This window comes from Empidonax traillii, unplaced genomic scaffold, assembly GCF_003031625.1.
Source record: "Empidonax traillii isolate 1590-97213 ecotype Southwest subspecies unplaced genomic scaffold, ASM303162v1 scaffold166:size2381449, whole genome shotgun sequence".
Lineage (NCBI taxonomy): Eukaryota > Metazoa > Chordata > Aves > Passeriformes > Tyrannidae > Empidonax > Empidonax traillii.
The window spans coordinates 1465098-1477753 of NW_020955359.1; the positions used below are offsets into that span (position 1 = coordinate 1465098).

At 42.8% G+C, this 12656-nt stretch overlaps 2 protein-coding genes across 2 annotated transcripts; both read right to left on the reverse strand.

Moving 5' to 3' along the window:
• Window positions 1-408: 408 nt before the first annotated feature.
• On the reverse strand, window positions 409-4676 carry TMEM238 (transmembrane protein 238). Its single transcript, XM_027885486.1, has 2 exons — window positions 3944-4676; window positions 409-1700 (listed from the first exon to the last, which is right to left on the reverse strand). The coding sequence occupies exons 1-2, from the start codon at window positions 4642-4644 to the stop codon at window positions 1691-1693; spliced, it is 711 nt and encodes a 236-aa protein (XP_027741287.1). The 5' UTR covers window positions 4645-4676; the 3' UTR covers window positions 409-1690.
• A 301-nt stretch (window positions 4677-4977) lies between these two features.
• Window positions 4978-9343, reverse strand: RSL1D1 (ribosomal L1 domain containing 1). Its single transcript, XM_027885484.1, has 9 exons — window positions 9260-9343; window positions 8806-8945; window positions 8239-8377; window positions 7771-7919; window positions 7541-7642; window positions 6880-6973; window positions 6668-6796; window positions 5752-5958; window positions 4978-5518 (listed from the first exon to the last, which is right to left on the reverse strand). The coding sequence occupies exons 1-9, from the start codon at window positions 9293-9295 to the stop codon at window positions 5174-5176; spliced, it is 1341 nt and encodes a 446-aa protein (XP_027741285.1). The 5' UTR covers window positions 9296-9343; the 3' UTR covers window positions 4978-5173.
• Window positions 9344-12656: the final 3313 nt, after the last annotated feature.

A 12656-nucleotide genomic window follows, 5' to 3' on the forward strand; every position in this document is an offset into this window, starting at 1 on the left:
CAGCATTCTAGCTACCATCTTATGCAACAATCATTAAGCATTGGTACTGGATTTAAGATTAATTACATTGTATCCTCCAATGAATGCAAAGCCCTGCTCAATTCATCAATTATGATTGCAACACCCGAACAGAAAAATTTTGGTTTCCATCAGACTAAGTATGTGAATGGCTACACACAAAAGGTTTGGCTTAATTTACAGCTCCTACTAATCATTCCACTTCTTAAATACTGTATCTCATAATTCACTTTACAAGTGAACTCACAGGGAATCAGAAAAAGCAGTTATCTCTGTTCAGAACAATGAAATGAAAACAAAAAATCTTGCAAGTGAGAAATGGGGTTTAAGGGAGGAGCTTATTTGGTTTATTGTTTTTTTGTTTTTTTTTTGTTTTTTTTTTTTTTTTCCAGTCATACCATTGTGGCACCTCAGTGGTGTCAAATTGCAGTTCCATTAAAAGGAGGAAACAATTGCATACACCTCCTAGAAACTGCAGTTAGTAAAGACAAAATCACATTACAGACCTTCAAATTTAGTGTTCTTAGCTTGTTAAAAGACAGGGCATTTAGGAAACATTTAAGAAGAGAATATGCACAGAAAACAAGTTACTTCAGTAATTTACAAGAAAACATTGAAAGACATTTCAAGAGTTCACCAGGAAGTACAGCCACAGTGTTCTTAGTAAATATTTTCCTTAATTCCATCTCTAGTATTCAGTAAGGTGTGGCTTAAAATCAGTTGTACATTGAAATGTCAAGACCTACCAGTATTTGCTGATGGTGGGCTCAGACTCTTAGTTCAGAAACAGAGGAGCTCATGAGGAATTTCTCCACACAAAAATTTTAGGTATCAACAAGAGTCCTTTTTCCAGGTACTGTTTGTTAATATTTTATAAAGCTTCAGAGTATTTGTTAATCAAGAGAGTTTCTTTTAGTCTTGTCCCTTCCCTCAAATGCTTCAGCATTAGGAGAATAATTCCCAACATTACTGGACTAAAAATGCCTTTTGCAAGAGTCATCAGATGACATCACCTGCAACTACAAAGACTGTACTGGTGTGACAATATAGCTGATTTTACTTGTCTACTGCTAAAATCTCAAATTCCAGGTTATTCCAAAATAACAATGAAACTTAGCAAGAGACACTGTAAATTGTGTATTTACACTATAAACAACTTCTACTGCATTTGCAGCTTTGCATCAATAGTTTAATATAGATTTTAAAAGCACCCTTACAAATAAAAGTATTGCACTGGCATTATAAAAATTCACAGTAGGTTTAACTTCCAGACTTTGGTAAAACAGTGCAAGAGCTTTTCATTGTGCAAGAGCTTTTTATCCAAACCTTCCAGGCTTTAAAAAATAATAATAGTTAAAAAACACAACTATATGACAAGCTGCAGAGATTTTTCTGGGAATTGGGTTCAGTTCTCTTTCAGTTTTCACTTCTTAAAGTGATTTTGTGTTGTTTTTTCTTTTCCCCACCATTTCAAAGCACATCCAGTCCAGCGCTGAAATAGGTGTGTTTGGCAGAGATATGGCTCCATGTGTCCATTGTATTCAGAGTCCACAACGCTTGCAGAGATTATTCCACAGTGAGAGAATCCTATTGCTTTGAGTAGGGAATTCTCTTTCCAGAATTTGCAGCACTTTCCCCGCTTTTTGAGGCAGTAACTTGGATAGGTATGTCTTCAACAGACCCTGAAGGTAATACAGTAAGAAAAGGTTACTCAAAAATAGTCTTAACACCAATGAGCATATAAAACTCTAAACTGTTATTTGACATCAATCTTAGAAGTACTTTTCCTCATGTTTAACAGACAACTGGGATCCAAATGAAAGATCCAGCAAGTCAACAGCCCATCTCCAACAGTGCCCAAATATCTTTTCAGGATCAAGGATCCTAATCTACTTGTTATTCCTTTAACAGAAGCATTTCATATCTTGGGAATTCTCACCCTTCTCATTCATTTTTACTATATAATTTTTAAGATGGGACATCAGATCAGCAGGCAATATTCCATTAATAGCTTCCAAGAGTTATTAATGGAAGCTTTTCTAATGGCCAATACAGGGAGGATTTTTTTGTGCATGTGTGTGTGTGGTGGTGTTTCTTCCTTCCTGTCTCCTGACAGTATCTGCCCAAACATGTTTAACCCGTTTGGTTAAGTTCATAAATATCTCCAGATGGGGAGATATCTATCAGTAAGGAATGATCTGATTCACACAGTTGTTTGTGAGAAGATATAAAGTACTTCAGAGAAACGTACTTCAAAAAGGAACTCTCAATTATCTTTGGAGGTGCCACCATTTTGTTACCCTTTATTCTACCTTGAAAGTAAAATCATAGAGTTTTATGTTACAATGTGTAACATAGCTCTTATACACTCCCTGTTTTGGTTCCTTCTAAATTACCATTACTAATGCAATTGTACAGAAGTTTGTTTCCTGTAACATTAGAAGCTATTTACTTGGGATAACTTGTACTAAAGCACTATACAGAAATAACAAACCTAATTAGAATCAGGAATAAGACTTGAAATATTTAAAAATGATGGACAAGTCTCGCTACTAGAAGCTCATTACAACAAAATGCACATCAGTGTATGCATATTGAAAGTAGGGCCATCTGCAGAGGTAGCAGATTATCTACTGAACTCAAGATGTGCAATTGCTGTGATCTTTACATGAAAAAGGTCATCTACTAATGTGATTTCTTCTCTGCAAATATGGATCTCTATCTGTCAATCCTAGACTCACTTCAGAAAAAAGAAAGTCTGAAAAGAGAATGACTCGTTTTCAACAGCCTGTTTTCTAATTGCAGATGTAGTTAATAATAAACTAGTGAGCAGTAACAAATCTTTGAAAGTTGTATTGCTGCTGCTCTTTTCCGCCTCCTACAAGTTTTCTATTAAGCAGTACCTATTAATGCTCAATCTCTTTAGTGTTAAAACTTCCTCTCAAGAAAAATTTTGGGGCTTTCATGAAAGAAGGCAACTTCCACATGAACTTTTCTGTACACCAACAGTAGCTTCAGAATTTAGTTTCAAGAAGCTGCAGAAAAAGCTAATTTTGTACATAGTGAATCAGAACAGCGAGTTGTTCTGAATCCTTGAACAGTTAGAACACCCATTACAAACATGTTTTTACAGTTCTTTCAATGAAGGATTTTACATAGTGAGGTGAAAGTTTGGCTTTTTTTCTCACATGCTTTTTTCAAGGCATTAAGCATGCTTTTCTCCCTAAATGAACATGCCATGCAAAAGAACAAACTAGGGAGATTTTGAAAGCTTTGATATTCTTCGGCTGGGCTTTGAAATGGGACCTAGGCACTTTCTTTGCACAACGGATATTACCACATCTTTTCTAGATGACTGAGGCTCAAGACAAGTAGTTTAACTAATGATTGCATTTACGAGCGTCAACCTATTAGCTAGAACTCTGCCCCCAAGTTAAACACAAGTCAGCATTTCACCTTTCTTGTTCTTCTCTTAGAAAACTCCCTCATGGTGCTGAAGAGGGAGCTTCCCCTCAGAAGAGCTCATGTGGGTAGTGGTTAATGGCTGTTTCATTACGCACCACTTCGGGCAGCATTTAGTGATTGTCAGGACCAGTTCAGGACCACACAGTGTTCTGTGCTGCACTCGGACATAAAGCTCCATCACGCTCACCGGGCTTTACTCCAGCTCCTCTTTCCCGTTCTTAGACGGCCACAGGAAGTGTCTCCCCTCCCTGATGGCACTGGGGCCATCCCTCTCTCTCGGTTTCTAATTACCGTCTGAGCTGAGAAAGATTTCCCACTACTTTCATTTTAAGAAGCGCCAGCTGCCAGCAGGTGGTTTAACACAGCAAGTATTAAATCGGACCTCAGGTAAGAGGAGAGCTTTCTGGAGCTCCAGCCAAACTTTACGGTCGGTCCCCAGCCTCCCCTTTGCTGCTCTCACCTGCCGGGCTCGGCGGGGCGGCCGCGGGGCCCCGCGGGGCGCTGCAGCTCCATGTCGGCGGGGCGGGCGGGCCCGAGCGCGGTGGTGAGGCGGAGGCTGAGCCCGTGCACCAGCCGCCGCAGCAGCGTGTCCCCTCGGCCCTTGGGCGCCGCCAGCCCCACGTCGTCCCGCAGCTCCTCGGGCGGCACCTCCAGGTTGCCCGCGTACCAGAACACCCACCAGATGAGGCTGAGGAAGATGCCGATGCCGCCCGCGTAGATGAGCAGGTCGGAGAAGAACACGTCGGCGAACACGCCCGCCAGCAGCACCGCCAGCCCCAGCGCGTCGAACGCCAGTGCCAGCCAGAAGGCGGCCACGCAGCGGCCCAGCCCGCCCGGGGCCGCCATCGGGAGCAGCGCCGCCGCCGCCGCCTCGGGCCGCCCGCACCTGAGGGGAGGCGGGCGGGAGTGGCGGGAGGGCGGCGCCCACCTGAGGGCACGTCCAGGCCAAGCCCCCCGCACCTGAGGGCACGGCCGGGACACGTCCCCCGCACCTGAGGGCACCGCCAGGCGCCGCCCCCGCCTGCACCTGAGGGAGCGCCCAGGCCACGCCCCCCACACCTGAGGGCACCTCCAGCTCCCGCCCCGATGAGGCAGGAACGCGCTGCCCTCAGGCGGCTCCGCCACCTCCGAGGTGGGTGCTGAAGTGTTTAAGGTTGACATGTAGTGACTGATGGCATTCCGGGACCGGGGCATCCCTTGGAAGTGGTGGTCACCATGTGCAGGTGAGACAGGCACGGCTAGACACGTTCAGCTGTTCCCACTGGCGCAGCATCACCTCGCTCAGACACGCGGGAAAGGAGGCACTTTGAAAAAGGTGCTCCCCAGATGAACACACTTTCATAGAATCAGATGGGTTGGAAAGAGAGCTCATCAAGTCCAACTCTCGATCAGCTACCACCCTAGTTACCAGACTATGGCCCTAAGTGCCACATCCAGTCTATTCTTAAATACCTCCAAGGACCAAGGTTTGGGCCAGGAAAAGATAAAAAGTGATAGGGCTGGTAAGACAGCGAATTTATTTGTACCAGCTTGTAAATTAGAAGGAAACAAATGAATTGTTACAGATCGCGGTGGAAAAAAAGCCCTTGGGATCGGATTTCTTAAGAAGGTATTTTACTTCATGTATATATTTGCTTACTAAAAATACACCGCTGAATGACAATATAAACTGTGTTACAACAGACAATTTTCATGCTGACTGTGGCACACGCCCTTTCTTGGGTGTTTGCTTCGATGGTTTTGAAGACTTCTTGGCTGACTGTATCAATTTGCCAGCTTTGGGTGTTGCAAAAGACTTCACTTCAGGTTTTTTTGGAGTCTTTTTCACATCTTTTTCTTTTATTGCCTCCTTTGGCTTGCTGACCTGCTTGGCTTTTTTCTGTTTGGGTGGTGTCTGCAAGTCTGCACGCTCTCCTGCAAGGGCAGGTTTTGATTTTGGTATCTCCGGAACTAGAGGTTGTTTCTTTCTCTTTCCGAGGGGTGTTTTGGTTTTCTTGCCCAAGTTGCCACCTTTTTCTGGACTCGGCTCCATTTTCTGTATTTAAGACAGACAAAAAAATTACCCTTCCACCTAAGAAACGTATTTCCTGCTTTTCAGGAAATGAAAACCATGATAAATGACAAATGCTTTCTATCAATTAAACTGCACCCCAGTCCATCTGAAGTGTGTTAACACACTGTTACCTAAAGAGCACTGAGCAGTTTAAACAGTTCAAAATCTTTAGTTTTAACTGAAATATGACTTTTCCGATATTATGAAGCAATTACCTCCATCTCAGCTAAACTCTTTGTTTGTATAGGCACCAGTTGTGGAATTTCTTCATCATCATGATCAGCTGGTTCTTGGACTACTTCTACTTTTTCTTTTATCGCAGGCTCCTGAGTAGCAGCAGCAGCTTTACTTTCAGTTGTCACAGTGACTTGACTTGACTTCCGTTTTTTAGCTGTCTTCTTCGGTTTCTTGGTTTTGCCCTTCTAGAGTTAATCAGAAGTACATCTCAGACAAATCCCCATAACATTTCCAAATGTATAATAGTTTTAATGTGGTTAAAAATTAGACAGTGTAGCAACATTCATCTAAAGACCCTTATTCAATAGACCCAGACTGGTGAAAAAATGCATTGCATGAAGATTATTATAAATAACTCACAACTATAACAGTGTCAAGATTACAGTCTTTAAGTTGAATATTCATGTTCCACATTTTCTTCAGACAAACTAACATAAGCAGAACTCAGTACAAAGGAATAGCCAATTATTTTTTACAAGAAGAAGCCCCCTCATGTACACAAATATACAAGCTTGTGAATTATTCAGATGTCACTGATTAGCCAACAAAAAACAGATGCATAGTCTGAATCCACCTCTATGTTAATGAGTGTATTTTCAGAAGGCAAATATGAATAAACAATACCAGCAAAGTTCTAAGAATGAATCTCACCTCCCTTTAGTTTAGCACCAGAAACATTTATTTCCAGTTTGCTTTACAACCCATCACAGAGTTTCCATTTATTTATTACTACTGAGTATTTGAAGCACCAAGGCACTGATGGCCCAACCCATTTTTAGCCATAAATACCTGGGATCACCTGCTAAAACCCAACACTGTAGTGCACAAAAGGAAGACAAAGAACTAACTGCACCAATCTGACCTTATGCAAAATTTGAAGACATTTTGGTTTACCTTTTCTTCCTTCTTTTTGAGAGGGGGCTCTCTGTCAAGCTCATCCAGGTTGGAGACATTCGCAGTAAATATTGGAAGCGCAACCGATTTAAGAGTTTTGAGGTGAAGAATCTTTACATTTTTCCAGTTCTGCAACAACAAAACCAGCATATTCTGTAAAAATAACAAGGCTGAAGTATGAACCCACTGGGATTTAACACAGTCAGCAGTACCTTTGGTAACTTCTTAGCAATCACTTGTGCTGCTGCAATGACATTCTCCAGGATCTCATCCACTTTCATTCCAGTGTGACCTACACGTGCTGTACTGAAACGAGAGGAGAGTAATATTTATGTGTGGGCAAATAAACATACTTCAAGTTACTTGCATTTAGGCATCTATAACTTCCTTTACTTTCATAGAGGATGGCTGGCTATTGCAGAAGTCTTTTGTAACAGCAGATAGAAGAGATTCACCCGTATTTACCTTTCCATATTTTGGATATCGAACTTCTGACTTATATTATGAAGCATATTACAAATTTAGATCCTTTTAGATCCACAATACATGAAAAAAAATAGTACTAGCATATTTTGGAAATAGTTTTTATCAAATTTAAGAGCAGTACTTCTCAAAGATTGCATATGCTGTTTGACAGTGAAAGGTGCCTAGAAATTCTCTGGTATAAGGAAAAAGAACCAAAAAGTAAAACTTTGTAAGTAGAACTACTGGGTTTTTTAATACAGGTTAAGGTTCAAAATAGCCCCTATTTGGAATGGTGAGCCTTAACATGTTTTATTCACATACTAATGGATTAAAAGTGAACTCACTTAAAATCCCTACAGTTAAGGTACAACCATCCCTCAAGCGAGGTACTAATCTATTCATACTTACTAACAGCACCCTTTGTTGTTAACTGGGAGTGTAGTCCCTTGGATATGCCTTTGTAGTTCCTTAGCAAGATTTTTGGCTTTCAGGTTTACAGATAAAGGTGCCCTAAAAAATAAAGGGTTAAAAAAAGGAAATAATTAAAAAACTCAAAACAAATCCAACCCCCTGCTTCACTAAGAATCTAATCTTTGAAAAGATAATGAAAAATGGATCTACACAATTTTAAGACCTACTTTTTCTTCTCATAGAAGTGTTTCCCTAGATGTGAGGGCAAGAGTCTCCTGATTCGGTCATCAGACAGGAAGAGATCGAATCTGTTCAGGAGGCGACGCTTCGCTTCAAACAGTTTATACTCCTTTTTGAGAGTCTTGTAGGGGATGATCTGCAGTGCAAGTAAGAGTTTAGTCCCCATTGCTAAAAAAGCAGCCTAGCATGCTTCTTAGAACTGCACAGAATCATCATTTTAGAATGCTGAAGGAAATCAAAATGTACTGTATCCTTTTCCTGTTGTTTTAAGAATCAAACAACATGGATGTCTTGCATAGTAACTGAACTTCAGTATATGGTAAAATCTAAATCGAGGTTAAATACAACAATAAATTTATTTTATAGTTTTATTGCTAGTAGCATAAACAATCCAATCCAGCTGCAATGGACTCAAATATTCAAACACTCACTCTGCCATCAAGCACCTCTCTTACCTGGCTAATACTTCTGATCCCATTCTGGATCAAAAGTTTCCTGTACAGATTTTCAGTCTGCTCTGCTGTTAAATTTGGTTCATCCTTGGTGAACAGGCAAACCTCAGCTGTTTCTGGTCGAATGCCATGGGGCAGTGGTCTACAGGGAGGATATGAGACAGACAAAGAATGTCCAGTAAAAGAAAGAGGTTTCTTCCAGAACTAGGTCTACACTGAGACATCATTACCCTTTAACAATACAGGGAAACTCTTGTATTTAGATTCTGTTAACCACTAAACATCCTCAGTGGAACCTCACTGGATTTATTTTCTCAAGCTTCAGGATTGAAAGGCATATACCTTGTAAGTGGCAACCCACCGAATCACTATTCTCTGTGTTAAAGGATGGCACAGCCCAGCTTCCAGTTACACTAAAAGTGGAGCTAACCCGGTTCTCACTGAAGGCACAGGAGCTGCCAGGAGGGGGCCGTGGCAGCCAAATCCCTAAAACTCAAGCAAAGTGCTCTTTCCCAAGCCAAAGGACACGAGCAACCCCTGTACCCAGACGGCAGGCGGTGAGTTTCTTACATTCTGATGACTTTTGCCTCCCTCGGGACCTTCCAGACCGTCACCAGGAGGTGAACGCTCTCGTTCTCGTTGAGGAGCAGTGCGTCTCCCTTGGCCTTGCTCCTGGAGAAAGCCAGGAGAGCCTCCACCGCCTTCTTCACCTGCAACAGCACCAGCCGTGGTTAAACCCCGGCCCGGCCCCGCTCCAGGCGCTCCCTCCTCGCGGTACCCGGGCTCTCTCCAGGCTGTCCCTCCCCGCTCCCGCCGTACCCGGGCTCTCTCCAGGCTGTCCCTCCCCGCTCCCGCCGTACCCGGGCGCTCTCCAGGCTGTCCCTCCCCGCTCCCGCCGTACCCGGGCGCTCTCCAGGCTGTCCCTCCCCGCTCCCGCCGTACCCGGGCTCTCTCCAGGCTGTCCCTCCCCGCTCCCGCCGTAGCCGGGCTCTCTCCAGGCTGTCCCTCCCCGCTCCCGCCGTACCTGGGCGCTCTCCAGGCGCTCTGTCCCTCTCGCCATGGTCCCGCCGGTGCCACGTGCGGCCGCTGCGCCTGCGCGGGCTGCTCTTCCGGGGCACGGCGGGTCCGTCCGGGGCGGGTCCCGGTGGTGCGGGTGGTCTCAGAGCGGGACCGGGAGCGTACGTCGCGGGGACCGTCCCTGTGCTCGGAGGCAGCTGTGTCCCAGAGGGTCACGGGCTAATCCCGCTTGGAGCAGAGCTCCGCGAGCCGTCAGTCCGCCCCGGCCCAGCAGCAGCGCCAGCCGGAGGTCAGGCGGGGATGCTCAGGGATGTCCAGCCCGTCCTTCCCAGCTCCAGGAATGGAGGCTGTGCCAATGCCGAGTGTCCCCGTGCTCCATTTGTTACTGTCCTTCGGACACAGGGCAAGCCATTATCTCTACCCTTAGATCCCTGATGTCCAAGCAGTTGTTACCCATGTCTTCAGATTCCTTCTTTGAAGCCTATCCTTGATTTTACCTCCTCTATTACTGTCCTTTTGCACTGGAGTGCTGTTGTAAGTTCTCTACTTTCCTGAGTATCAGGAGGAACTGTTTTTATGATTGGATGTCCTTAAAGCCCTGCTGCCAGCTTCCCTGGGCTCCTTTGCCTTTCAAAAGTGCCTCCCATGGGATCCAGCCTGCTGGTTCTCTTGAATAAACTCAAGTATGTCTCATGGAGTCCAGGGCCTGCCTTCTGCTCCTCACCTTCCCCATACTCTGTGTCTTGAACTCTGCTATTTCCAGGTCACTGCCATTGAGGCAGCCACTGATTATCACATGTTAAACCATTTCTTCCTCATGTGCGACTGATAAAGGCACAACTGCTGCATCTACTGTTCAGTTTAGAAATGCACTGACTGACTACATGGAAGTAGCTTAATCGGAGGATGCTTATCCCATTGAGCTCCATGCTGGATAAATACATTGTTCTGAGATAAAATCTAGCCGGGAATTATTCTGGCCTCATTCCCACAGTGCTGTGTGTGCCCTGGCAGCCTTGCCTGGTCTGCATTCATCACCCAGGTAAGCTGCTACCTGGGTAACACAGCTATGCATCACCAGGCCTTAAATATGCATGTAATTAGGGGTCTGAGTCATTCACTCTTCTCTAGATTTTTTCTTGCTCTTTGCCTTTCTATTTTTGGTTTTATTCTTTCTCACCAGATGTCTGTCTTCCAACAGAATTTGTTGCTCCATCAGCATGCAAAGAGAAAGTGAAAAAAAACCCTAAAATACTCTAGTTTCATGTAGTGGTTTATGTTTTCTGCTTCATGTAATGGTTTATATTTTCATTCTGCTGTTAGTGTTTTTTAGAGCAACAGTGGAATAGTTGATGGCTTCAAGATATGCCCAAGATATGCTTCAAGATATGGACGTAAATTATATTGACATAAACCGATTTTAAAGAGTGAAAACCAAAATCCTGTTGTGATGTTTGAACAAAATAAATGAAACTGGCTAAGAAAAAGAAAAGCTATCCATTGTTGCCATGTTGTCTGAAGTATTGATTAGAGAAATTACTGAAGTTGAGGAACATGCAGGGTGGGCAAAGAGGGCAGACTCATTAAAATCTCAGTACTGGTAGAATTTAGGCATGTGGTGTTGTGTATTCTGATAACTGTATCAGCCTTGCTGCTTCTTTGCATATTTTAGAGCAGCCTTATTTTAATAAAACATCAACATACTAGTGTGACATGTTAAAACAAAATAGAAAAAGTGGATGCCTGGAACATCTCTCTGAAAATAAGCCAGGCCAGCCTTGCAAGATACGATTGAACAGCCTGTTTGAAGCCTGACTGTACTGGGTCAGTATAGCATTAATAGGATAAAACTAAAGGGACTATTATTAGTGACTCAAATCCAATTTTTTCACGTCAGTCTCATCCAAGTACATTTTTCTGAACAATTTTAGGTCTGACATGACTGAATTTTACTAGATGTGATTTAACTGCCTTAGTATAATCATTTTCTCTGGAAAGGTACTTGACAGAGCAAACAGACCTGTCTTGGAAAAATTAAGTTAATCTCTGGATAAAAAATATTTCAGCTTAATACAGCATGCAATGAATATAAACTATAGAAGAGCACACTTTTAATTTAGCAAGTTCATCAATTTACAGTTACTCCTACAAGGAAATTAGGTTTGTTGCTTTGATCAGTGTTATTGCTGTCCATTATCCTGCTGCAGCTCTCAATTTAACTTTTTGGACTAGGAAAGTATGTATATTTCTTTAAGCCATTTGTGCCACTTACTTAAATGCCAAGATTTAAAATAATTGCAAGCCATTGTACCTCATTACTTATATGTTTCTCTACATGCCTGATTTTGAACTTTCTCATAGCAAAAGGGAAGTACAAGTAGCATTTGTTTCTGCTGTAAATAGGTCTTTGAGGTTTAAGATTATTCCTGTTCCAGGCTAATGTTCAGGTGTGTGTAACTGAGGGGAGATGTAGAAAAATCCAATTTACGTTGGAAGTTGATACTTCTTAGGAGGGAAAGCCAATGAAAGGATACGTATTATCAAAACTTATATACACACAGACAACAGATTTTGGGTTTGTTAGCATAAATTTCCACTTTATATTAAGACTAGAATTCCTTTCTAGTAGTTCTTCAGAGGAAAAGTAATATCTTGTAAGGTTTATAGTGCTTTAAAATAAACACAAGGAAAGAAACAAGTTCACAATATAAAATCTTCAGTAGTAACTGCAGTTTTGTTGGTATATTTTTCTGTACCAAATCCTCTATAGGGTATACAAAAACAGCAGAAGAAGTAAGAACCTTTAAGTACCAATTCAGGAAGAAAACAGTCTTGTCTGGAGTACATTTCATCTGCTTTATCATCACAATTTAAACAGTCTGAGTTAAGAACCGAAAAGCCAGAGTAATACAGAATCAAATACCTGGGACATTGAAACAATATTTTTTTCCCCCTTAGGTAATATTCATTAATAAACACTTATAAAAACACATTTCTCATAATTAACATGATTTTTAGTATATGGAGTGGTGCCATAAGTAGCCTAAAACAGAGGATGTTCACTGGGCTTTTCATGCCACTGAAAAAGATCTGCAGAGGGGCACAAAGGTCATGAGCAGCAAATATCCCCATGGCTAAACCTCCTTAAAGCAGCCGTTTCTTCCCACACTGTTACACCATCAGCAGGAGCTGCTGTGCAGGAACACCATTCACTGCCAGAGGAAGTGCCTCAGGAATGCAGCATCACCATGTCTGGGGATCAGCTCCTGACTGACTGCAGGAGACGCCCAGGGAGGCTGGAATGGTTTCAAGCAGACAGCTGATGGCCATGTCACCCACTCCTGCAGTTACTGTGCTTTGCTTCTGGGCACTTGCAGAAACAAGTCATTATTTTCCTGTTGCCA